We start from the raw sequence: 23,835 nt of genomic DNA, 5'->3' as shown, positions 1-23,835 counted from the left end.
AACTACTCCAAACAACTTTCACCACTTTTACCTCATTGTTGGTAGGGAGCTGAAAATTTTTTATTATTTGTTTAGTTCACTTTTTTATCCATTTACTTAAATTGCCAAAAAAAAAAAAAAAAAAAGCTGTTGAATGCCTGCTGTGTGTGTGACCTGCTCTGTCTAGAGCTGCCAGGTGCGAAACAGATTCTTTTCAGTTGAGGATTTAGGAGGATAGGGAGATCCAGGCATTTGATCTGGGTTTTGGTGGTATGGACAGTATTCTGGACAGCTTGACATGGACACAGAAATCTCTGTTAATGTCCAGAGTTCTCCAGCTGTGGGATTAAGGTTTTCAGGAAGCTTTCAGGTATTTTTTGTTTAGTCCACACTATTATACATTTTTTATTAGTTGTGATGAAATAAAATTCATATTTTATGGCAAGACAAGAAAATTTTAAACATAAAATTTTTCTTTGCCTATTTGGGCCTCCTCCCTCCCCTTTAGTGTGTGTTGTACATCTGTATTAACCAGATCTCGCTAGGAGATAACATTCCTTATTAATCTCATCAGGGTCACTATTCCTTAGGAGATAACCTTCCGTCGTAATCTCATAAGGGGCCATGATGGCCCTGACCCACTACTTGATTTGTAGGCATAGATCTGGATTGTGTAAACTGTCAATAACACGTCATTGTATGTACAGGTCTCAGTCTCAAAAACTTAACTGTGCTTTGATCTTTAACGGGTGGAACAGTCTCTCAGAACTTTCTGAGAGACTGTTCCTGGGTTATCAGCCGCAATTTGGCTTGAATAAAAGTTTCCATTTCTTTCTTAGATTGACCGATTAATTTTTTTGTTGACAATTGCCAATTTGGAAAATTTGAAGTATTCCTTATTAAAATGCAAATCCTCTTGAAAAAATTGAAAGACTCACTGACCCTGAGCCTGCAGCCCCACGAGGCAACAGTCAAGTGAAATCATAGTGTATAGGCTCTGCAGCCTTCAGTTTTCTGCAGTTCCCACTGGTCCCCTTAGTTTCCAAGTGTGAGTTGGCATTTATCAACATCCTTGTGCTGTGGTTGTTCGTAGGGTAGTATTAAGAGAACAGTGAAATATGCTACTAAAACTGGGAAGGTGAAATACAGTGTCAGAAGTCTTTGTACTTCAAGAAAAATAGCAAAGAGCACCTTGTAGCCAGTTTTGCTTTTATCTGCTAGGCCCCCATGAGCATTTGACTTTTAACCTCTGGTTTAGGGTATATCACAACTGTCTCTTTAGCTGCAGTTAAAGCTAAATGTAAACATTTTATGAAAGACAATTTGGAATAGAAAGTTGGGATCAAAGCATGGAAAAAATGGCCTAAATGCCAAAATGGACTCAATCGTGTTCCCTCAAAATTCCTTTGTTTTGAGCCCTAACCCCAAAGTAACTATATTTGGAGATAGGGCCTTTAAAGAGGTAATTAAAGTTAAATGAGATCATTAGGGTAGGGTCCTAATCCGAAAGCCCTGGTATCTTTATAAGAAAAGGAAAAGACTCCAGGGGTGCAGACACACAGAAAAAAGAGTATGTGAGGACACAGCAAGACAGCCAGCTGCAAGCCAAGGAGGGAAACCAGTCCTGCCGACACCTTAACCTTGGACTTCTAGCCTCTAGAACTGTGAGAAAATAAATTTTTGTTGTTTAAGACACCCAGTGTGTGGTATTTTGTTGTGGCAGTGCTAGCAAACTAATACAAGCATTTTAATAGGATGTTTGTTTGGACTTAGGCAGTAGAAACTGTCAAAGCAGGACTAAGAGACAGAAACGTTTGGAAAGGAAAAAAAAAGTCTACCTGCAAAGAGGTCAAGAGTCAGACTTTGAGGAAAACACACACACACACAAGTATTTAAAATGGTGTGTGTTGGAGGGGGGAGCTGCAAAATGACTGAGGTAACCACGTGCACGTTGGCCTGTTCATGGTGGAAAAATTGCAACTCACATGGTAATTATTATCCTGACAAGTCCTGACACATCTTCAAAGAGCAGTCTAGCAAAAATCAGGGTATCATTGTTCTGTCAGGTGTTTAGGTTTACAGAAAACATTCAAGTATTTATTACTTTGAGGACCAGAACTAGGGTGAGCAGGACCCTATTATTTTTTATTTATTTTAGGGTGCATAATATTTTGATTTCTTTTTTAAAATTTTATTCCTTTTTATTTCCACAGCTCTGACCAGAGCACAAAACAATACCTCTCTCCCTCTCTCACATGCGCACAAGTGACTCTTGAAGTGACTAACAAATCCGGCGGTTAAAGGGAGACAGAAATGATCACTCTACTCATCCTAACTCACTGTTAGTAAAAAGTTGAAGTTAGGAAGCATTTCAGCTGGATCTGGAAAACACGACGCCTTGGATCGGTCCTTCTGTTTTCTTGCCACAAGATGGCAGAAGAGGGCAATACTTCTTATTTCACCCACTCTGAAGGTAATTATCCCTCTGATCTCTTAACAGTGGAAGAAAAAAATCTCGGAAAAAGCAAATAATAGAAAGAGGGGATGAATATGATGCTGATGAGTTCAGGATGAAATTAGGGGACTGCTCTCCACCAAGTAGGGTAGCTTGTCGGTGGGTTTTGTCGCCAACTCCCAAGACCTAATGACAGGGGCGCAGGGACTGGAAAAAGAATCTCATCTTAGAGGAGTGAATGACAAACCCGTATATTTTGCAGACCCATTGACCTGTCGGCATGAATTGCTGGAGGCTTGTTGTCTGTGACAGGGACAAGACTGTTCGTCTGACATAGGATCTATACCTACAACTTTAAGGAAAGTGACAATAGGGAAAGAGAGGAAATGTTACAGCCTGGAGGGGGGATGTGGTAGTAGGGGCTTATTTTGCTGTTAATGGGGGAAAAAAAGATTTACAATAGCAGTCATTTACTGGTGAGAGGGGATGACAGGGTAGAGGAAAATGTTAATGCTTCCAACTGCAAAAAAAAAGAATTTAGGCATTGTTGAAAGGTGCAGGGGAGGGGGGAATTGAAGGACTTTCGATCATGCCTTGAGACTCCATTCCCTAATATTCCTAGTTAGCCCATGCGTTAAGTAAGTACGCCCTTCTCTTAAATACTGAGTTCTCTGACTTCTATCGCGGGATTTTAAATCGCGGACTCTAAAGTCACTGCCAGATAACTACTCCCCCAGCCTAGCGAGTCCTGGCATATCTCCTTCCGGCACATCGATTAAACATTGGAAGAACGCGGCTTTCCCGAATTGCTGGGTTCCTTGTTCAAACTTTTCTCCTTAAGGAACGTCCCTGACCTTTAATATTCCCGTTGCACTTTCACATAAATCACTTCAACTCACCCTAAGATCTCCGTAGGATAGGCAGGTCTAATGTTACCGTACCCATTCTGTAGTGGATGAGAGATAGACACCGAGAGGTTAATTTCGCCCAGGATCCGACTGCAGAACACAGTACCGTTAATTGTCAGCTTTATGGCTCTTGGCTCCAGAGCCCGGTGCATTTCCGCAGATAAAGCAAGTCATCCTTTTACTTTGGAGAAAATCTCTTCAAAACGCACAACCCTGATGGCAGACTATTTGGCCAATTGCAGCCCACGGCGGGCTTTTCAAATAGTGCTTCTGCCCAATCAGAGACGGGGAGCGTTCCTTGCGTTGAAAAAGTGTAAACAAAAGCGAAATTTTGGCTATTGCAGCTGAGGGCAAAACTGAAAATCTTTTTCAAAGGACGCCAAAGAATCCACACTAAATTTGCATGACACTGCATAAATGCGTATACTAGAATGTTTACGGAGGGCTTTTTAAGTTTTTACCCCGTTTTCCGCTCCCAAACCAACCCCCTACTCTCCCGAGAGAAACTAGACTACAGGCAAGTGCACCAGCTATTTCTCTGAAAGTGTAGGTGGCTCTGAAAAGAGCCTTTGGGTCATGTGTGGCAGCGGGCTGGCTCACTTGGAGCTGGTGTACTTGGTGACGGCCTTAGTGCCCTCGGACACGGCGTGCTTGGCCAGCTCGCCGGGCAGCAGCAGGCGCACGGCCGTCTGGATCTCCCTGGAGGTGATAGTCGAACGCTTGTTGTAATGCGCCAGGCGCGACGACTCACCCGCGATGCGCTCGAAAATGTCGTTGACAAACGAGTTCATGATGCCCATGGCCTTGGACGAGATGCCGGTGTCCGGGTGGACCTGCTTCAGCACTTTGTACACGTAGATAGAGTAGCTCTCCTTGCGGCTGCGCTTGCGCTTCTTGCCATCTTTCTTCTGGGCCTTGGTCACCGCTTTCTTGGACCCCTTCTTCGGAGCCGGGGCGGATTTAGCCGACTCAGGCATGATGAAAAAAATGACAAGATTCCCGAGAAGTAAAGAGAGAATAGTGAATCGGGCGAGTCCTTTTTATTTACAAATCCATATGCAAATAAGGTTTAGTAAAGTTCTTCGTCGGATTGGCGAATATTAGTGATGACGTGATTTCAATATTGTCCAATCAGAACACGCATTATTAGGAACTGCATTTGTCTTGTTTAAAATGGGACAGCAACTCTGGCCAATGGAATAGCTTCTTTTTCGCGCGCAGCTGCGGTTATAAGTTGTGGGTTTTTCTTTCTCTTTAGTCTTTTTTGGTGTAGGTGCATAAGCTTTGCACTATGTCTGGACGTGGCAAGCAAGGCGGCAAAGCTCGCGCCAAGGCCAAGACTCGCTCCTCGCGGGCCGGGCTCCAGTTTCCCGTAGGCCGAGTGCACCGCCTGCTCCGCAAAGGCAACTACGCCGAGCGGGTCGGGGCCGGCGCGCCGGTGTATCTGGCCGCGGTGCTGGAGTACCTGACGGCCGAGATCCTGGAGCTGGCGGGCAACGCGGCCCGCGACAATAAGAAGACGCGCATCATCCCGCGCCACCTGCAGCTGGCCATCCGTAACGACGAGGAGCTCAACAAGCTGCTGGGCAAAGTCACCATCGCTCAGGGCGGCGTCCTGCCCAATATCCAGGCCGTGCTGCTGCCCAAGAAGACTGAGAGCCACCACAAGGCCAAGGGCAAGTAAGATCTGAATTAATACTCCAATCTCTAAGAACAAAGGCTCTTTTCAGAGCCACCCACAACTTATGTGGAAGAACTGAACACTGTCCTGAAACCTATCACGAATCCCTGGCTAAGTTGACAGTACTGTACGTTGAAATATGTAGTCCTATTGATTTGACCGAGCATGCGTTAACTCATCTGGTAAAAACTAGTTTACAGTTTACTCTTGTAAAACCATGAAAGCGGCCGCATTTATTGTCCCCTCCCCAGGAACACATTTCCGGTGATTATTTGTTCCAGCAAATGTTAAATATTAAACCAATTTTGTCTTGTTTCTGGGTCTTTATCGTTAAAACCCGATGGTCCATTAGTTAACTAAAACTGCCCCTACTCGAAAGCTCCTTTCAGAGCTACCCCTATTTACAGGAAAACACCTAATCACTGATCAATGTAAATGTATCATTACTCCAGGCCTGCTTAAGTACACAGTTTACATATTAAAGTCCAATCAGCCATTTGATTGCATCAAAATCAATTAATGAAGTCACAGTCATTTACTAGTATTTAGTCAAGCACACATCAAGCTCCCCCTTCCCCACACCACGCTAGGCAAAGTTCTGTGTTCAGGAGGCCGGTGTGCCAGAGTCTATTCTGAAACTTTATTTTAGGTCTTGGTACACTCATTAAAAATAGATCCTGATGCAATTATGAAATGTAACTACTATTTAGAGAGACTAACAAATACATTATTTTGCTGTAATTTCTCCCTACATTATCTGAAAAGGAAAAAAGTCTCCAATGAAAAAATGCATTTCTTTTAGGACAGTTTAGGCGCTGACTTCCACAAATTCTGAACCAGACTCCTTTTTTACTGGAGTCTTAACATTTTGGTCGAAAACCATAAACTCAGGATGGAGTACGACCATAATTCTTTCCTGCGAAAATAGAAATCACAAAATAGTATGGACAACAAAACTTTTCAGAGGCGGTAAAAACCAAATGAGGATTGAATTAAAAGCCAATCAGGTTACTCCCGCAAAGTTCTGGCCAATCAGGATCGGATCATCTGTATAAAGTCTGGTCCTGGAAGCGCTCAGTTGCTTCTCTCGCGGCATTAGGACAGAAGCATGGCTAGGACCAAGCAGACAGCTCGCAAGTCCACCGGCGGCAAGGCGCCACGTAAGCAGCTGGCTACCAAGGCGGCCCGCAAGAGCGCGCCGGCCACGGGCGGCGTGAAGAAGCCGCACCGCTACCGGCCCGGCACGGTGGCCCTGCGCGAGATCCGCCGCTACCAGAAGTCCACGGAGCTGCTGATCCGCAAGCTGCCGTTCCAGCGCCTGGTGCGCGAGATCGCGCAGGACTTCAAGACTGACCTGCGCTTCCAGAGCTCGGCTGTGATGGCGCTGCAGGAGGCGTGCGAGGCCTACCTGGTGGGTCTCTTCGAGGACACCAACTTGTGTGCTATCCATGCTAAGCGTGTCACTATTATGCCCAAGGACATCCAGCTTGCGCGCCGCATCCGTGGGGAGAGGGCATAAACGGTCCTTTCTAATCCGCCCTGGGCGCATTTGCTTTTTTTCCAAAGGCTCTTTTAAGAGCCACTTCTGTTCTCATTGAGAGTAGCTGTTATACTAGGGTGGGTATTTAGAAAATGGGGGAGAAGGGTTTCTTTCAGGAACTACATGCTTGTCATGCAAAATGGGTATACAGAATACTTGGCAAGGCTACACATGCCGTGTTCGTTTTGTTAGCTATCTAAAAGGACTTGCTGAACAGCAGCTTATAAGGGCAACAGTGTCTCCAGCAATAAGGTCACCTGGACCCTGAGTAAAAAAAGATTTCACTAGAAGGAATCAGTCAACAAAAGAACTCAACCAAGTAAACTGGGATTCAGAGCATAAATACTAGCCAGTCCCTCCCCCACTTCGGATATAGTCGGGGTGCGGAGTTCTGGCTGACTGTTCTGTGATGTATTGGCAGTGCATGGAAGGACAAGCACTTTGCATGCCCTAATCAATTATTGATTTGAACTATTCAGGGTCCCAGGAGGGGCAGAGTACACCTCGATTAAGCCAGACAATGTTGGTGGTTTGCCCGGGATCTAACAATAGGGGGCAGACTTCTAATGTGCTAATTTAGTTTCTTTTATACAACTCCAAAAGGAAAGAATGAATCTGGCTGAAGCTACAGGGTGTTCAAACTAAGCATTTTTGTTCTCATGAGAATTGCATTTCTAGCTGTTTAGTAGTACCACCTGGTAACCCTACGGGATAAAGCTCTGAACTGTTTACTCTCCTTCACACCCATTCCAAGATTTGATACTGTAAAATTAACAAATTAACTTTTTTATTTGATAGCTTTCAGGAGCCTCCTAATGCAGATGTGCACGAGGAGCAATCCACAGGTACCGTGCATGCCATCAACATCTGGTGACTTCCCTGAGGCAGAAGCCACAGTGAGCCCGTTTGGGACAGTAATACCCCCCACACCACGTGTGGACTTCCCCGTGTCTCCTTATCCCTTAAATGAGGTCACACTTACAAGTATGAAATACTAGCTCCAGGAGCGTAGTCTCCCAACTCTGTGTGAACCTGTTTTAAAAGTCGAATTTTGCCCCTTTTTTCTCACCATATACATATAAGGCCAAAGATTTTTTCGTGTTCACTGTTGTTTCTCCAGAATAGAAAAAGCCTGACACGGGCAGGTGCTCATTAAACTCTAGTTGAATGAATGTATTGCTGATAAGCAACCTTGTAGACACAAGATAGCCTCAGTCGCTGAGTGCTTCCCACCTTCTGCATTACACATTTCATCACAGATTCTTTTTGAATTCTATGGGGAGTAGATATAATACTGATGACAACAATTATATAAAGCTTTATAGTTTCCAAAGTATTTTCACATGTCTTTTCATATGTGAACTTGGTAATAGCTCCCCAGGTTTAGATGAGGCACATATTAATCCTTCACTAGCTCTAGAAAAGTCTGTCTTTTCTAAAGGTAGCCAAGTATTGGGAGGACAAAGCCAGGAAATCTGTTTGGGATTCTTTCAACAAACCCTGAAAGGGGATGAGATCTGGGTAAGCCTCCAATGACTAGGAAAATAAAGGAGGAGAAATCGTTTAAAAAAAAAAAAAGAAAGAAAGAACTGGGCAGAAAAGCCTGATTTCTTTTAAGTGGAAAAGCAGAAGTTCTCCTCAGCAAGGACATCTGCTGGGATTTGGGAGTCTTTTGAGATCTGAACTTAAGATCTCAGAAGTGTACTATGGGTCAATGAGGACATGTTCTATTTGACGCCTAAATTTGATTGTAGAAAAGGTGGTTTTAGGAAATATCCAAAAATTCTTTGATAATCTTCCCTTCAAAAAATGGAAACTAGGGAATTCCCTGGCGGTCCAGCGATTAGGAGTCCACACTTTCACTGATGAGGGTGTGGGTTCGATCCCTGGTTGGGGAAATAAGATCCCGCAAGCCGCCCAGCGCGGCCAAGAAAAAAAAAAAAGGCATCTAATTCTTCTCCCCTTGAATGTGAGCTGGATTTAGAGACTGGTGTGGCATAAAGCCAAAGTGACAATAAGTACTTTGGAGACTAAGTCATAAAAGGTGCTTGTTTCCTGCTTGCTCTCTCTCAGGTCACTTGCTGGGGATGGGGTGGGGGAGCCCCAGCCGCCATGTTGAGAAGATATTCAGGCAGCCCTGTGGAGACGCCGGCACGATAAGAAGCTGATGCATTCTCCAACAGTCAGTGGGCAACTACCAACAGCCGTGTGAGTGAGCCATCTCAGGCCCAGTCAAACCTCATGTAACTGCAGCCTCTGCTGACAGCTTGATTTTTCACTTCTTGGGAGACCCTGAACCTGAACCACCCAACTAAACTACTCTCTGATTCCTGACCTTCAGAAACTGTGTGAGATAATACATTTGTTGTTTTAAGCTACTAACTTTTCTGGTAATTCACTACACAATAATAAATAACAGATGCAAGGGAAAAAACAAGAAGAGTTAGGAGTTATCTGACAGACTTCACTGGTCTAATACAAGGGAATAAATAAAATATAGTGGGCACATAAAAAGAAATTCTCTCTTTCTTCTGAGATCAAGAAACAAATAAATGGCAAAAATAAAAGCTGAACCCAAGAATCAGTCCATACCTGGGCACACCTGTGCCAGGATCTCCAACAGCATTTTCTAGCTTTATTTTAAAAAACAAACAACAACAACAACAAACAAACAAGCAAATCCAGAATAACCACCAAAACCAAAGGCAAAAAATCTGAGTACTATTTTAAAGCATGACTTGCAGAGTACCAGTGTCTTAGTCTGCTCAGGCTGCTGTAACAGAATACCATAGACTAGGTGTCTTATAAACAATAGAAATGTATTTCTCACAGTTCCGGAGACTGGGAAGTCCAAGATCAAGGTACTGTCAGATTCAGTGTCTGGTAAGAGCCTACTTCCTAATTCATAGATGGCTATTTTCTCAGTGTGGAAGAGACAATGGGGTCTCTTTTATAGAGGCACTAATCGCATTCATGAGGGCCCTCCACTTATGACCTAAGCACCTCCCAATAACCCTACCTCCAAATACCCAATACCCTCACATTAGAGATTAGGTTTCAATATATGAATTCTGGGGGAACAGAAACATTCAGTCTATTGAAACCAGTCTGTTTTTAAAGATTAGAAGCTTAGGAACTGTGTTCTTAGCTTCTGTCCCTGTTGTAAACCCAAGAGGGCGAGGCAGTAGAGGACCCCTACCCCAAAGGACCCACACCTTCATTTTGATTCTTGTCTTCTCAGTATCCAACCCTGCAGATGCTAGTAAGTTGAAGTGAATGAAAGGGAATCAGAGTTTCTGGCAGCTATTGTCTGATATATTTCAGGCATGATAACTAGCTACATTAGGAGACACTTAGAAGGAACTATAAAGACCATGGTATTATAAAATTTTGGAAACAAGGTGGGACATTATACAAAACAAGGAGGGAGTGTTAGGCATGAAAAGCTGTGTATATTAGAGAATACATTTAGGTTTTGAGAGAGTTTCAGGAGAAAGTAAGGGGTTTCTTAAAGGTTTTTGCAAATTAAGGTTCTGACTTGGTAAAAGGCCAATCTATGTGGAGAAATAAGACTGTATGGAATGGAAGGAAAGATTTGAGAGGTTAAGTTCATGGAGTTGAAAAGACTCCAAATGGCTAGTGGTGTTTTGGATTAGTGTGTGTGTGTGTTTGGGGACAGGAGAAATGAGAATTAGGAAAGGTACTAGTTACTAGTCAGTAAACTAATTTTGAACGAAGAACAACTAAAGAACAATAAAAGAGAAAAAAATTAAAAACAAAAAGAAAAGTAAGAGATATAAACACAATCTACCAGCTAATTCCAAAGGTTTAATCAAAACAGAGAAAACAAAATCAAGTGTCAAGAAAATAAACGTGTGGCACATCAAATTGAAAATACAGTAATAATGAAAAGGATTGAGCCCAACACTTGGAACTAAGAACATTAAGAATTGTCAACCAGACAAGTGTGAATCAGTAGCAACCCTCAGAACATTGGAAAGGCAAGTATACCTACCTCATTTATTCATCTGATTGAAGGGGAAAGGAATTCTATGGACTGTAAAGCATTGCCAACATTTCTCTCAGAAAAGAATAGCTCTCCTAATGTGAGAAACAAACAAACAACTCCTAAATATTTATCCCAATTATTCAACAAGAATTTATCAGGCAATATCATTATTATTTGCTGAGAAAGACAAAAAGGAAGCATTTGAACAGTACTTAATTTAAATAACATTCTCAAACTCTATTTTTTAATTGAATTATATTTGATTTACAATTTTATGTAAGTTTCAGGTGTACAACAAGGTGATTCAAATATACCTATATATCTATGTACATACAGATATCTATCTTTTTCAGATTCTTTTCCATTATAGGTTATTAAAAGACTCAAACTTTTTAAGCTGAGAAATCTGCAGTTTGTTTCCTCCATGAAGGTCGGAGAAGAGACTTAACAAATTATTTTAACAAAGAGAATCACACCTTTGGGACACATAGATGTGAATATAAATATTTCCAGGGCAAAGCATTGGCAAGGCAACTGTATTTGTCAATTAAAGGCATGGAGTTTTTGGGTGCACTTGATTTCTCAGTTCAACAAAGGAGAGAAGCGAGGGGGGGAGGGGGCAGGGCGGTAATCCCTGAGAGGCATTTTTACTTGTTCATGGACTCATCAAAGGAAACTACAGGTAAAAGATTACCTTCCTCAAACAGCTTCCTGAAGTGTTTCTAAGTGAGATGAAGAAAATTTGAAAAAGCCAGTACTACCCCGCAAAATGTGGCAGCCAGTGAGGGAAGGGAAAGTAAGGTGATAGGATGAGTAAGGAAAAGGGGAGAGCACCGACGCTGAGAACGACAAAAAACCCCACCTGGACGCTATCTATAATCAGGCGGCCAGCCACGAGGTTTCACAAAAGCTCCCAAATGCCTACAATCATCGCTCTTGAGATGCGCCATTCATTCCAGCAGCCACAAGTCGCTAAGAGATGGCAGAAAACAAAACAAAACAAAACAAAACGGACAGCAAGCCCTGACCAAACCAAAAGAAAGGTCTTCCAGGGGCGGGCGAGCGCAACACAATGTAGAAATTAGGCTGAGGGATTTTCATTAGGCGCCGGTTCTAACCAAGTAGTTTAAGCACCGCCCTTTCCAGTTTGCTGAAAACGTGGGCGGGGCTTCGGGTCTGGAACCTCCCTGAAGAGACGCAGCTGGCTTGAGCGGTTCCCAACCAGGTCCGATATACCACTATATAAAACACCGCCTTTGCGAATTGGAGCATCGTGTTTGATTAGAATTGGTGAGATGTCTGGTCGCGGTAAGGGTGGGAAGGGCCTCGGGAAAGGAGGTGCTAAGCGCCACCGCAAGGTTCTGCGTGATAACATCCAGGGCATTACCAAGCCGGCTATCCGACGCCTAGCTCGGCGTGGCGGGGTGAAGCGCATCTCCGGCCTCATCTATGAGGAGACCCGTGGGGTGCTAAAGGTGTTTCTGGAGAATGTGATCCGGGATGCTGTTACGTACACTGAGCACGCCAAGCGCAAGACTGTCACTGCTATGGACGTGGTCTACGCGCTCAAGCGCCAGGGACGCACTCTGTACGGCTTTGGCGGTTAGAGTTCCAAAGGCATCATAACGTCGCTTAAAGGCCCTTTTTAGGGCCACCCACGAAATCTGTTAAAGAGCTGTAGGCATTAATGTGCACTCTAAGTATTTGGGAGTAGTTGGGTTGGGGGGGCTAAAAATTTGAAGTTGAGCTTAAGTTGCGCGTTGTCGCAGTCCCCAAGCCCTCGTCAGCCTTTCCACCTACAGTGGCAAATTCTCTGAAAACTCAGCTGCGTTGCCAGTTTTTACAGAGGTTTAGTGTAAGCTCGGGCTCATCTAACCTATGTCGACTGCGCTCGCACTCCCACGTCAAGGGCAAAGTAATAATACAGTATAGCGAGTAATGCCTAAAATACTATCATACCTTTTTTGCAGAAAAAGTTGGCCGACCCTCGTTTTAATAAGCTGAGAGGTTCTTAAGCACGCTGAAGTTTGAGACCACTGACATAGAACATGGCTGGATTTCGACTTTCAATGCCTCCGTTTATCATAAGCTGGTTGGTTCCCTTTTATGTTATTCAGTAAACTATTTTTGTCAAGAACCCAATCATGACATCTTGTACTGTATTTAAAATAGTGCAAGGCACTTTGAGATTCTCTAGATAGCACCTTAAGAATTTTGATGCATCCTGCAATCTTTTTTTTTTTTTTTTTTTGGCGGTACAGCGGGCCTCTCAACGCCGCGGCCTCTCCCACCGCGGAGCACAGGCTCAGGAAGCGCAGGCCCAGCGGCCACGGCCCGCGGGACCCTCCCGGACCGGGGCACGAACCCGCGCCCCCCGCATCGGCAGGCGGACCCCCAACCACCGCGCCATCAGGGAAGCCCATCTCGCAGTCTTTTAAAGCCAATAAGATACCTCCTCTGTACATTATCCTAATGACCGAAGTAGAAGCGGGAAAACGCTTCCTTTTCTTTGAGAAATAAGCCTAGAACCAATTCTGTGGGCGGGGAAGGGCGGGGCAGGCGAGGGAGGCAGCAGTCTATTGTCCAATCAAGACGCGAGGGTCCCTATATATATTGGGACGACTGGGTCCTCTTACTACCGTTAAAGTAATTGGCGCTGCTTGTGCATGGCTCGCACAAAGCAGACCGCTCGCAAGTCCACAGGCGGCAAGGCGCCGCGCAAGCAGCTGGCCACTAAGGCGGCTCGCAAGAGCGCGCCGGCCACGGGCGGCGTGAAGAAGCCGCACCGCTACCGGCCCGGCACGGTGGCCCTGCGCGAGATCCGCCGCTATCAGAAGTCCACGGAGCTGCTGATCCGTAAGCTACCGTTCCAGCGCCTGGTGCGCGAGATCGCGCAGGACTTCAAGACCGACCTGCGCTTCCAGAGCTCGGCCGTGATGGCGCTGCAGGAGGCGTGCGAGGCCTACCTGGTGGGTCTCTTCGAGGACACCAACTTGTGTGCCATCCACGCCAAGCGCGTCACCATCATGCCCAAGGACATCCAGCTCGCCCGTCGCATCCGCGGGGAAAGGGCTTAAATCTTACACCGCCTCCTATTATATATACCTCATCTGAAAAGGCTCTTTTCAGAGCCCCTCAACTGTCACCAAAAAGGAACTGTTCATTCTAGAGGATACACGTTATCCCCAAAAGAAAAATGACAGGAGAGTTTTGATGAAATAGCTGTTGTGGGCTCAATTGTTGCTGTGTCACTTCAGTGCTGCATATTTGGAGATTAAGCTGCAGACGGAGGTTACTGTATTCTGTGATCTTAGCCTATTGAGCTGTTTCTGGGGAAGCATACTTAAAGTGATACAACCATTAAGCCTTTGGCTACACGAAGGGACTGAAGGAAAACTGGCCCATACCTTGCGAAAGTTTATTGGTTTCTGTGGATAATTGTGTAAATGGCAAATGAAGGGTTTTTTTGTTTGTTTTTGCCCAGTACCCTAGCTCCTTGACTTCAGAAAATGTGCCTCTTGCCTTCCTGTTGCAGAAAGAAATACTGGTCGAGGTTCAAGCCTCACAGCTGCCATTTACTACTAGCTGTATAATCTGCCAAATTACTCATCTCTCTGGGACTCACCTAGAACAGCTGTAAAATGTAGCAGACGAATTGGTTTGTACGGCATGCTTAGATTCGTTCCTGGCAGTTACATGCTCAATGAATGTTAGCTCTCTTTATTATGCTTCTCTCCTGTAAAGCATGACTTCCCCCAACCTCTTCCCAAATTTTCTGAAAGTTTTGTGATTGAAAAAGTGGGAAATACTTGGTTGGAACATTTTCTTGTTAAGATCTCCTTTTTAGGTCTCGATTTGCATAGTTCTGAAAGGCAGGCCTGTAGCAACACACCATGAACTGTGTCTGTGAGAAGGAATACAAAACAGCAAAAGAGCCAAATAGTAAATATTTTAGGTTTTGCAGGCAACATATAGTCTGTCACAGTTTTTTAAAAATACAATTTAAAAATAGAAAAACTCAGCTCGACGACCATTCAAAAATAGGCCACTGTCTAGATTTGGCCATAGTAGGCTATAGTTTCAACTCCAGGAGCTCCTGAAGAGATGAAGTGTATTGGCCTACCGTTTTTCACAGGGGAGAACTGTTGATTGCATGAGAGATCCTAATCATCACCCCATCCAGGCACAAAATCCTGTCCATGCCTCCCCCTCCCACCTCCCAATAAATAGCAAACTTCATCCTCCATTCCACTTCCTGGTCATTGCCTCAGTTCCCTTGGATGTTAATGTTTTCCTGAATTCTCTTAAACTTCTATAACCTCCAGTCCCTTAAGAGCCAGTCCACACTTACAGTCAGTGGCCAATTATTTCACTGGAAGATACAGGTCTATCTTCACTTAAACACACAAAAATATCCACACTGATGTCCTACAAAAGAGGGTGTTTTGACCGTGTAATTTGTTAAATGTTGTTGGAAGTAAGGAGTTTGAGAGCATTGGGAAAAGCACCGTGAAAGAGGGACAAAGTCCCATGCCATCTAAACAGTTTGCGCTTTCGAGGGCTACTGGAAGCCCTTGAATAATTTTTAGCAGGTTTCAGGGTTTTTTCTAAAATACATTATTGGGGTTAAGCATTTTTCTTTGTTCTTATTTTATTGGATTCGCTTAGGAATTAAAGAGAGAAAGCATCTCAATCAAAAACAAACCAAATTTGTTTGAATGAAGGTCATTGGATCCTGTAGCCAAAGCAATTTCTATTCCTCCTGGAAGAAGTCCCTTTGGCAACAGAACTTTTCCTAGCGGCAAAATCCCATTCTCTAAAGACAATGGCACGTGGAAACTCCTTGGGAGGCAGAACCGGTTTTTAAAGTAAGATCTATATGGTTAATTTGGGGCTGTAGGCAACCAGCTGTCCTGCGCCTGTGTTACTTGCCGCAGTTTGAAACAAAGTTTATGGCAAAACCACGGAACCTAGTGTCTTTCCTCTTGCAAAAATCAAAGGCCGAACTTAGGGACAAAACCTTTTAAAAAACGTTCACTTGGTACTTAGTAAAAATTTATTGCAACAATGCAACTAACTAGCTCGATGCCTTACGCCTGATGGACACATATGAAAAGCTGAAGGGATTTTTAAAAATATCTTTCATTAATTGCGCGTGATTCATAAAAACACAAACAAGTATGTGAACATGGAGGCTGTTTTCCTCCTTTGGAGCTTCAAAGAGTCAAATTCTGTACCACTGTTTTTAGCATTTAATCAAATTTTGGGACTAACAAACACAATTTGGGAGTCCAACCACGAGAGCCGGCTGCCTGAGGGCGGTGGATCGGACGCTCCACCAATCACAGGGCAGCACCGGCTTATATAAGCCCCGGGCCCGAGCAAGGTAGCATTGCAAAACTTGCTCTTTGGGTTTTGAATCTCTCTTCTTCTAGCAGTTTCTTCCGTCGCCATGTCGGAAACCGCTCCTGCTGAGACGGCTGCCCCGGCGCCGGTGGAGAAATCTCCTGCCAAGAAGAAGTCTACTAAGAAGTCCGCGAGCGGTGGCGCGGCTAAGCGCAAGGCGACCGGGCCCCCAGTTTCTGAGCTGATCACTAAGGCTGTGGCCGCCTCCAAAGAGCGCAATGGCCTTTCTTTGGCAGCGCTCAAGAAGACCCTGGCAGCTGGCGGCTACGACGTGGAGAAGAACAACAGTCGAATCAAGCTGGGTCTCAAGAGCCTGGTGAGCAAGGGTACCCTTGTGCAGACCAAGGGCACGGGTGCTTCCGGCTCCTTTAAGCTCAATAGGAAGGCGCCCACTGGGGAAGCCAAGCCGAAGGCCAAGAAGGCGGGGGCTGCTAAAGCGAAAAAACCCGCAGGGGCCACCCCTAAGAAGCCCAAGAAGGCTGCGGGAGCAAAGAAAGCAGTGAAGAAGACTCCCAAGAAGGCGAAGAAGCCCGCAGCCGCTGGCGTCAAAAAGGTGGCCAAGAGTCCCAAGAAAACCAAAGCCGCGGCAAAGCCGAAGAAGGCTGCCAAAAGCCCCGCTAAGCCTAAGGCAGTGAAGCCAAAAGCGGCGAAACCCAAAGCTGCCAAGCCTAAGGCAGCAAAACCCAAAGCTGCAAAGGCAAAGAAGGCGGCTCCCAAAAAGAAGTAGGAAGTTGGCGCTTAAGACGCAAACCCCAAAGGCTCTTTTCAGAGCCACCCAGAGATCTCTGAAAACAGCTGTGCACTGAGTAACAATTCTCAGCCGCCCGCCAAGAAAAAGTTGCTTGCCCTCTACTTCCACTAAACGTTTTCACCTTTCCTCCTGCTTGGAACTCAAAGCGAAAAACATACTCTTTTTAAAACACAACAAAGTTAGAAAATTTGACCTGCATCCAGGAACCTGCAAAATTGTCCACAAACATGTTAAATGTGAGTTGACCATTTTAAGACATTTTGGTTCCTGGGTGTTTAGCTACAAAGAACTTTTTAAAGTTAAAAAGCCCGCGTCACGTTCAGATAGGTCAACTGTTTCTGTTCAAATGGTAGACGTTTTTATTCCGGTTTATGCACCACCTAATTCACTGCACACATCTATTTTTGTTATTGCAGGAATCAAGGCACAGAGCATAACTTTAGCACTGGCAGAGGTCGAGTTATACCGCAAATAAGCCGAGAAAGTGTTTTGATTGTCCTCGGGGGCCCTTAAAGATACTTTGATTTTGCGTCTTGACACTGCACTCAATTCCTTACCAAAGCTCTTGATACCTTCCTGACATTCCGAAGACATGACTAGGAGTCCGAAAAGTGGCTCAAACTGCTTGCCAAATTAATTACATGAAGTAATTTCTTTTCCCCAGGCAATAATGACAATGGAATTAAATGAAACTACTGTCCCAGCTCCTCCGCAGAAAAAGTAGGTGGCTCTGAAAAGAGCCTTTGGTTTCGAAGGCGTTGCTCTTGAGGCCTTACTTGCCCTTGGCCTTGTGGTGGCTCTCGGTCTTCTTGGGTAGCAGCACCGCCTGGATGTTGGGCAGGACGCCGCCCTGAGCGATGGTGACTTTGCCTAGCAGCTTGTTGAGCTCCTCGTCGTTGCGGATGGCCAGCTGCAGGTGGCGCGGGATGATGCGAGTCTTCTTGTTGTCGCGGGCCGCATTGCCCGCCAGCTCCAGGATCTCGGCCGTCAGGTACTCCAACACCGCCGCCAAGTACACCGGTGCGCCGGCCCCGACACGCTCAGCGTAGTTGCCCTTGCGGAGCAGGCGGTGCACTCGGCCCACGGGAAACTGGAGACCGGCGCGAGAAGAGCGAGTCTTGGCCTTGGCGCGAACTTTGCCGCCTTGCTTGCCACGTCCAGACATAATGCAGTATTTTAAAGCCTACACCAGAAGCAACTAAGGTGAAAGAAGAAAATCGCACATTTTATAGCTGCAGCTGGGCGCGAAAAAGAAGCTATTCCATTGGGTAAAGTAGTAATTCCGTTTTAAAAGAGACGTGTCGGTCCTTTAAATGCGCGTTCTGATTGGACAAAGTTGATAATGACGTCATTAGCAGTGTTCGCCAATCAGACATAGAACTTTACTAAGTGTCATTTGAATATGCAGTTGTAAGTGAAACGGACTCGCCTCGCCCATTGCTCACTCTTTGTTTCTCGAGGATTTTTGTTAACGCCACTTCACCATGCCTGAGCTTGCCAAGTCCGCTCCTGCCCCGAAGAAAGGCTCCAAGAAGGCGGTGACCAAGGCTCAGAAGAAAGACGGCAAGAAGCGCAAGCGCAGCCGCAAGGAGAGCTACTCCGTATACGTGTACAAAGTGCTGAAGCAGGTCCACCCGGACACCGGCATCTCGTCCAAGGCCATGGGCATCATGAACTCGTTCGTTAACGACATCTTCGAGCGCATCGCGGGCGAGGCGTCGCGCCTGGCGCATTACAACAAGCGCTCGACTATCACCTCCAGGGAGATCCAGACGGCCGTGCGCTTGCTGCTGCCCGGCGAGCTGGCCAAGCACGCCGTGTCTGAGGGCACCAAGGCTGTCACCAAGTACACCAGCTCCAAGTGAGCCACTGGCTGCAAAGCAGTTGATCAGGTTCCGTCATATCCAAAGGCTCTTTTCAGAGCCATCCACGCTTTCCAAAGAGAACTGGCACTTAGTTTAAACAGCTTTAGAGGTAGACAAAAGCAATATTAATCTGAAGCCTTTAGTAAATGCTGCTTAATTTGTGCAACAAATTAGATTTTGGGTTTGTGGCATTTCAAATAAGATGATCTTGATAACAAGTTGTACATGTTACAGCCATCACCCAAAACGAATTTTATTGTGCTTATTTCACTTACTGTCCAGCTCAGCTTTACTCTGAGGATCAATCTTTAAGCTAGTGGCTAGCAAATTTCAAATGCTCTTTAACTGAACGTTTACTTATCTTACGTCATTTTTCAGCAGTTGTACACTTGCCATTCCATGCCCTGACCCTCACCATGCTTTATAAATATCACCCCAAAAAATGGATTAAAGGAAAACAAGCAGGTAGTGTCCCCTTTAGATTTTTCATGTAATTTGATCCTGCTGCATTCTTAAGTTTTGGGGAATGGCATTTCTGTTCATTATTATTTTTACATGGTCAAATTTTTTAATTGGGAAAAAGAATTTAGAGTATCAGTTTCTTTACTGAGTCAGTTCCACATTTCATCTCACTCTGTTTCCTCTTTACCTTTTTTCCCCTTGTAATAAGGGAGAAACTCTAAATGAAAAGGCAATCTTTGAGACCTGAAGGATGGCATTTTTCTCCAAGGGGGAAGCGCAATCTCCCGGTGTTTAGGCCCATATTTCAGAGCTAATTAGGCATTCTCAAAAATCAGTGTGGAAATGTAAGTCCCAAGCATGCTACAGACTATCAGATATTAAGATGGTAAAACCCAACATCTTTACTGTTTTTCTAGATATTATTCAATCTTTTCCCATTAAAGGACAGGAGGCCTTGGGCTTCTGGGATAGAAAGCACAAAATTGGGGCTGAACTTATGAGCTCAGGAACAAAGGAGAGTTAAGCCAAAACTGTAGACAAAAACCAGTGATTGCCTTCCCTGTAGCCTCAAAAAGGTCACTAGAAATATGCAGAATATTTATGGAGTTTAATATTAGTTCATTTCTTTACTACATCAATTAACAGTGAATATGAAATTAGAATTGTTATTGATGTAGTGAAGACATGACTAATATCAGGCCTAGAAAGATAGTTATTTCCTGAAAGGTACCATATAGCCGTTCTCCATTCTGTTTCTGTTAAGCCCCAGTTCCTCTACCATCTAAATCCTGTCTGTCCTGCAAAGCCAATTTCAAATCTAATCGCCTCTCTGATTATTCCAACTTGCATTGTTTTACCTTCTTGAAGTTTCTCCAGTTTTTTTCCTTTTTATTTCAACCTCTCCAACACACATACACCCTGTCTATATGCAAACCAGGACCTCCCAGTCTTTCCTATATCTTTATGCCTTTATCTCCATTAGACCTAGGAAGTGTGATTTATTTCTAGAGTATTCTCTAGGTATTTAGCATTTTATTTTACAATTTTTTTGGGGCGGTGCGTGCCATGGCCTGTGGGATCTAGATATCCGACCACTGCATTGGAAGCACAGAGTCTTAACCACTGGACCACCAGAGAATTCCCTTATAATTCATTTTTAATCAACATTACCTGTGTCCACTGTTATGATTGGCCTATGGGACCTACACTTGAAATTAGGAGACCAATTCCTAAAACGTTTGCCACTTACTTTAAGAGGCCAAGATTTTGGCTTCTCTGAAACACAGTTTCCCTATCTGTAAACTGGGCATAACAGCAATTCCTAGTCACATGACTATTGTGAAGATCAGTGAGACTGCTTTGTGAATGTCTAAGAATTATTATGCACATATTTTGTATATATTAAAAAGGAATCTTATACATGTATTTGGCATTTGAAAGGCTTAAGGTCATCTTCATTTATCAAACTGAATCTCAAAGTTCAGCCCGTACAGTGTTTTCTAGTTCATTTTTTCTTTCAATAAATATTTGTTGAGCACATATTATGTCCCATAAACTCTTCTAGGTGCCAGAAATGTATCAATGAACTAAACAGAAAGGAAGTCACGCACAGATACAGTTTATTTTCTAATGTGGGAACAGACACGCACATAACAAAAACAACAACAAAAAAAGAGTGTCAGAAGATAATGAACATTAAACATTTGGGAGGAAAACAAAGCAGAAAAGGAAGATAAAGAATGGTTTTGTTATCTTCCATTTTAAATAACATAATCACAGAATGCTGATCAAGAAGGTGAAATTTTAACAAAGATGAAGAGACGAGGGAGTGGGCCACTGGGGAAGATTCTTCTAGGCAGAAGGAAGCAGGAACAAGAGACCCCGAACGTATATGTGGGGTAAGGGGGAAATACCTGGTGTTAGACAAGGGACAGCAGGTGGCCAATGTGACTGGGACTGAAGTGGCAAAATAGCTGGAGGTGGGAAACGGTGCCGGGAATGGGGCCTTCCAGAATGTGTAGGACCTTATATGACAGTACAATGGCTTTGGTTTCATTCTTATATGTTTCAAATTCTTAGTAGCTGCAGAAAGCTGTAGGTTTTGGGTGATCAGCTGTGACTCTTTTTTTTTTTTTTTTTTTTGCGGTACGCGGGCCTCTCACTGTTGTGGCCTCTCCCGTTGCGGAGCACAGGCTCCGGACGCACAGGCTCAGCGGCCATGGCTCACGGGCCCAGCCGCTCCGCGGCATGTGGGATCTTCCCAGACCGGGGCACGAACCCGTGTCCCCTGCATCGGCAGGCGGACTCTCAACCACTGCGCCACCAGGGAAGCCCAGCTGTGACTCATTTTGACCCCTGATCCTGGACTTCAAAAGGACAACGGGCATGGTGCTCTGTGTGGAAGTGTCATTTTACTTCTTTGCTGAAACCTCTCAGAGAGGTCAGAGAGAAGGACTACCAGGCCAAGTCAGGGCATCAGGCCCTTCCTTACAGATATAGGAACTCCAGGCCTTTTACTGCCAACAGTTACTTTTTGTTCCAGAATAGTCCTCTTCTCCAAAGCCTCCTGAACTGAGCAAATTCCTGTGGAAGAATCACTGATTTTGAATCTGTTTCCAGTTGGGGGTCACCAGGGACCACACAAACAAGAGCCACTGACAAATAATGTTCTTTCAAACATCAAACCCATACCCACCTTTTAATACATGTGTCCACTCCTGAATCTTAACCTTTCTCCAACTTCTTTTGTTTTTTCTGGCCTTATTTCCACCCTTGTCTCAAGCCACGAGAGCGAAATCTCGCATATTTCTTCTCATGGTACATTATCCATGTAACTAGGTAATAATCAAAGGGCCACTCTCACTTTTACGTTCCTAGTTTCTCACTCCTCTTGTGTCCAGTGGTTCCCAATTTTAATCATGCATCAAACTTGCTGGTAGAACTTTGAAAAAATATATTACTGCAGAGCTTTGCCCCTAGAGATTCTGATTCAATTTATCAGAGGGGGGGCCTGGACATCTGGGGTATTTGAAATTCCCCAGCTAATGCTGATGGCTGTGAGGATTGAGAGGCACACTCTTCCGTGCCCACTGTGGGAAGTAGCCCCTAAGATGGCACCCAGTGACCCCTACCTTCTAATACTTGTGCCCTTCCCACATTGCTCCAGCATTATGGTCAACAGGATATGACAGAAGTAATGGTATGTCACTTTCAAGATTCGATAAGAGACTTCCATCTTGATAACTCCCACTCTCTTGGATCACTTGTTCCAGAGGAAGGAAGCCAGCCCTTGTCATGAGTAACCTTATAGAGATATCCACATGGTGACGTACTGAGGCCTCCAGCCAACAGCATTATAAACAAGCTTTTTCTTGGACTTTAGAAGCTCCAGTCCCAGTCAAGTCTTTAGAATCTAAAGTTTAGATGACCTGACTGCAGCTTTGTGAGAGATCTTGAATCGGACTACCACCTAAGCTGCTCCCAGGTTCCTGACCCTAAGAAAATCTATGAGGTAATAAATGTTTGCTGTTTTAAGCTGTTCAATTTTGGAACAATGTGTTACCCAACATATTTAGTTGATAATATACCAACTGAAACCTTAGCGATCCTTTTTTTCAAGGTCAAATCTTGTTATACCTCTTCCAAGAAACTTTCCCAGATTGCCACATTCCAGAATAATATTACTCCCTCCAAATTCCTACAGCAGTTAATATTAAATACAGTTTGATGTAATAATAATAAATATTAATTATATTACATTTTATATATACAATTATATATAAGTAGTGTTATATTAATGCTACAATATATAATTTATATATTTATATAACATATATAGATCTATAATTTATATAGAAGTATAAAATATAACAATAGTGCCATTTTGCCATTTACTGGTTTATGACATTGCTTATTTTATTCAGTATTGTTCAAACTTCAGTTAGTTATTTGAGTTCCACTTTTATGATTTTTTCTGTATCAGGGTGCAATCTATACTATTGTTTACTTAATATTTAAAAAATATATATTCTTTAGGGGAATTCCCTGGCAGTCCAGTGGTTAGGACTCTGCACTTTCACTGCTGTGGGCCCAGGTTCGATCCCAGGTCGGGGAACTAAGATCCTGCAAGCAGGGCTGCTCAGCCTAAAAAGAAAAAAAAAAAAAATGAAATCTATGTATTTTAAAAGACAACCATAGTGGAAAATTCCTGCCTCTGACCATGAACAGAATACAACTATAAAACAATATGTAAATATGTAAATATATGTATATATTATTCAATTTCATTTATATGCTATTTGCTGTCTACTACTTTGAGTCTGAAACTTGTTCTTTGTTATAAAGTTGAAAGACTGGGGAAGGGGGCAAGGACTAACAAGTGTTTGCAAGGCCTTAAAGATCTGCTAGCACCAAATTAATGCTTTCCCAGTTACTTAATCAGAAAGATTTAGAGAGAGAAGAAAAGAGAATGATATTTTCACTCTCTGTTTCAACATTTTAAACACCAAAGTCCACATACTACTTATGATAATTTTCCATGCCCCCAGTAATACTTAGTACAGATCTGAGAAAATACTGGTTAATTAATGTACTATTTAATTGAGCCACTATTATATGTCTAACTCAGGAAATATAAAGTTATATGACCCAGGGAAGCTCACTTTGTGGTGGAACATTTATTAAGTTATACTTATTTTTGTTTCTCATATTATTTAATCATTATTTTGTTGAAAGAAAAAAAATCTATGTAATGTCTTTTTCATAGTAACTTTTATTTGT

The 23,835-nt window shown here is 43.8% G+C and overlaps 8 protein-coding genes across 8 annotated transcripts; 6 read left to right on the top strand and 2 right to left on the bottom strand.

Moving 5' to 3' along the window:
- Positions 1-3,938: 3,938 nt before the first annotated feature.
- Positions 3,939-4,319, bottom strand: H2BC17 (H2B clustered histone 17; the record flags this gene model as incomplete). The annotated part of the gene is made up of 1 exon (XM_082663563.1): positions 3,939-4,319. The coding sequence occupies one exon, from the start codon at positions 4,317-4,319 to the stop codon at positions 3,939-3,941; it is 381 nt and encodes a 126-aa protein (XP_082519689.1).
- Positions 4,320-4,633: 314 nt separating this feature from the next.
- On the top strand, positions 4,634-5,026 carry LOC309828097 (histone H2A type 1; the record flags this gene model as incomplete). The annotated part of the gene is made up of 1 exon (XM_082663179.1): positions 4,634-5,026. The coding sequence occupies one exon, from the start codon at positions 4,634-4,636 to the stop codon at positions 5,024-5,026; it is 393 nt and encodes a 130-aa protein (XP_082519305.1).
- A 1,105-nt stretch (positions 5,027-6,131) lies between these two features.
- Positions 6,132-6,542, top strand: LOC309827846 (histone H3.1; the record flags this gene model as incomplete). Its single annotated transcript, XM_082662726.1, has 1 exon — positions 6,132-6,542. The coding sequence occupies one exon, from the start codon at positions 6,132-6,134 to the stop codon at positions 6,540-6,542; it is 411 nt and encodes a 136-aa protein (XP_082518852.1).
- A 5,325-nt stretch (positions 6,543-11,867) lies between these two features.
- On the top strand, positions 11,868-12,179 carry H4C13 (H4 clustered histone 13; the record flags this gene model as incomplete). Its single annotated transcript, XM_082664228.1, has 1 exon — positions 11,868-12,179. The coding sequence occupies one exon, from the start codon at positions 11,868-11,870 to the stop codon at positions 12,177-12,179; it is 312 nt and encodes a 103-aa protein (XP_082520354.1).
- A 1,059-nt stretch (positions 12,180-13,238) lies between these two features.
- LOC309828918 (histone H3.1) lies at positions 13,239-13,649 on the top strand (the record flags this gene model as incomplete). The annotated part of the gene is made up of 1 exon (XM_082664570.1): positions 13,239-13,649. One exon carries the CDS (start codon positions 13,239-13,241, stop codon positions 13,647-13,649), a length of 411 nt encoding a protein of 136 aa, XP_082520696.1.
- A 2,375-nt stretch (positions 13,650-16,024) lies between these two features.
- H1-5 (H1.5 linker histone, cluster member) lies at positions 16,025-16,705 on the top strand (the record flags this gene model as incomplete). Its single annotated transcript, XM_082664689.1, has 1 exon — positions 16,025-16,705. The coding sequence occupies one exon, from the start codon at positions 16,025-16,027 to the stop codon at positions 16,703-16,705; it is 681 nt and encodes a 226-aa protein (XP_082520815.1).
- A 796-nt stretch (positions 16,706-17,501) lies between these two features.
- On the bottom strand, positions 17,502-17,894 carry LOC309828937 (histone H2A type 1-like; the record flags this gene model as incomplete). The annotated part of the gene is made up of 1 exon (XM_082664607.1): positions 17,502-17,894. One exon carries the CDS (start codon positions 17,892-17,894, stop codon positions 17,502-17,504), a length of 393 nt encoding a protein of 130 aa, XP_082520733.1.
- Positions 17,895-18,213: 319 nt separating this feature from the next.
- Positions 18,214-18,594, top strand: LOC309828824 (histone H2B type 1-L; the record flags this gene model as incomplete). The annotated part of the gene is made up of 1 exon (XM_082664392.1): positions 18,214-18,594. The coding sequence occupies one exon, from the start codon at positions 18,214-18,216 to the stop codon at positions 18,592-18,594; it is 381 nt and encodes a 126-aa protein (XP_082520518.1).
- Positions 18,595-23,835: the final 5,241 nt, after the last annotated feature.

The sequence above is a fragment of the Grampus griseus genome (genome assembly GCF_964374135.1).
Source record: "Grampus griseus genome assembly, chromosome: 10".
NCBI lineage: Eukaryota > Metazoa > Chordata > Mammalia > Artiodactyla > Delphinidae > Grampus > Grampus griseus.
Note: the sequence above shows the minus strand (reverse complement) of the source record. Positions and strands in the feature narration are given on the sequence as shown.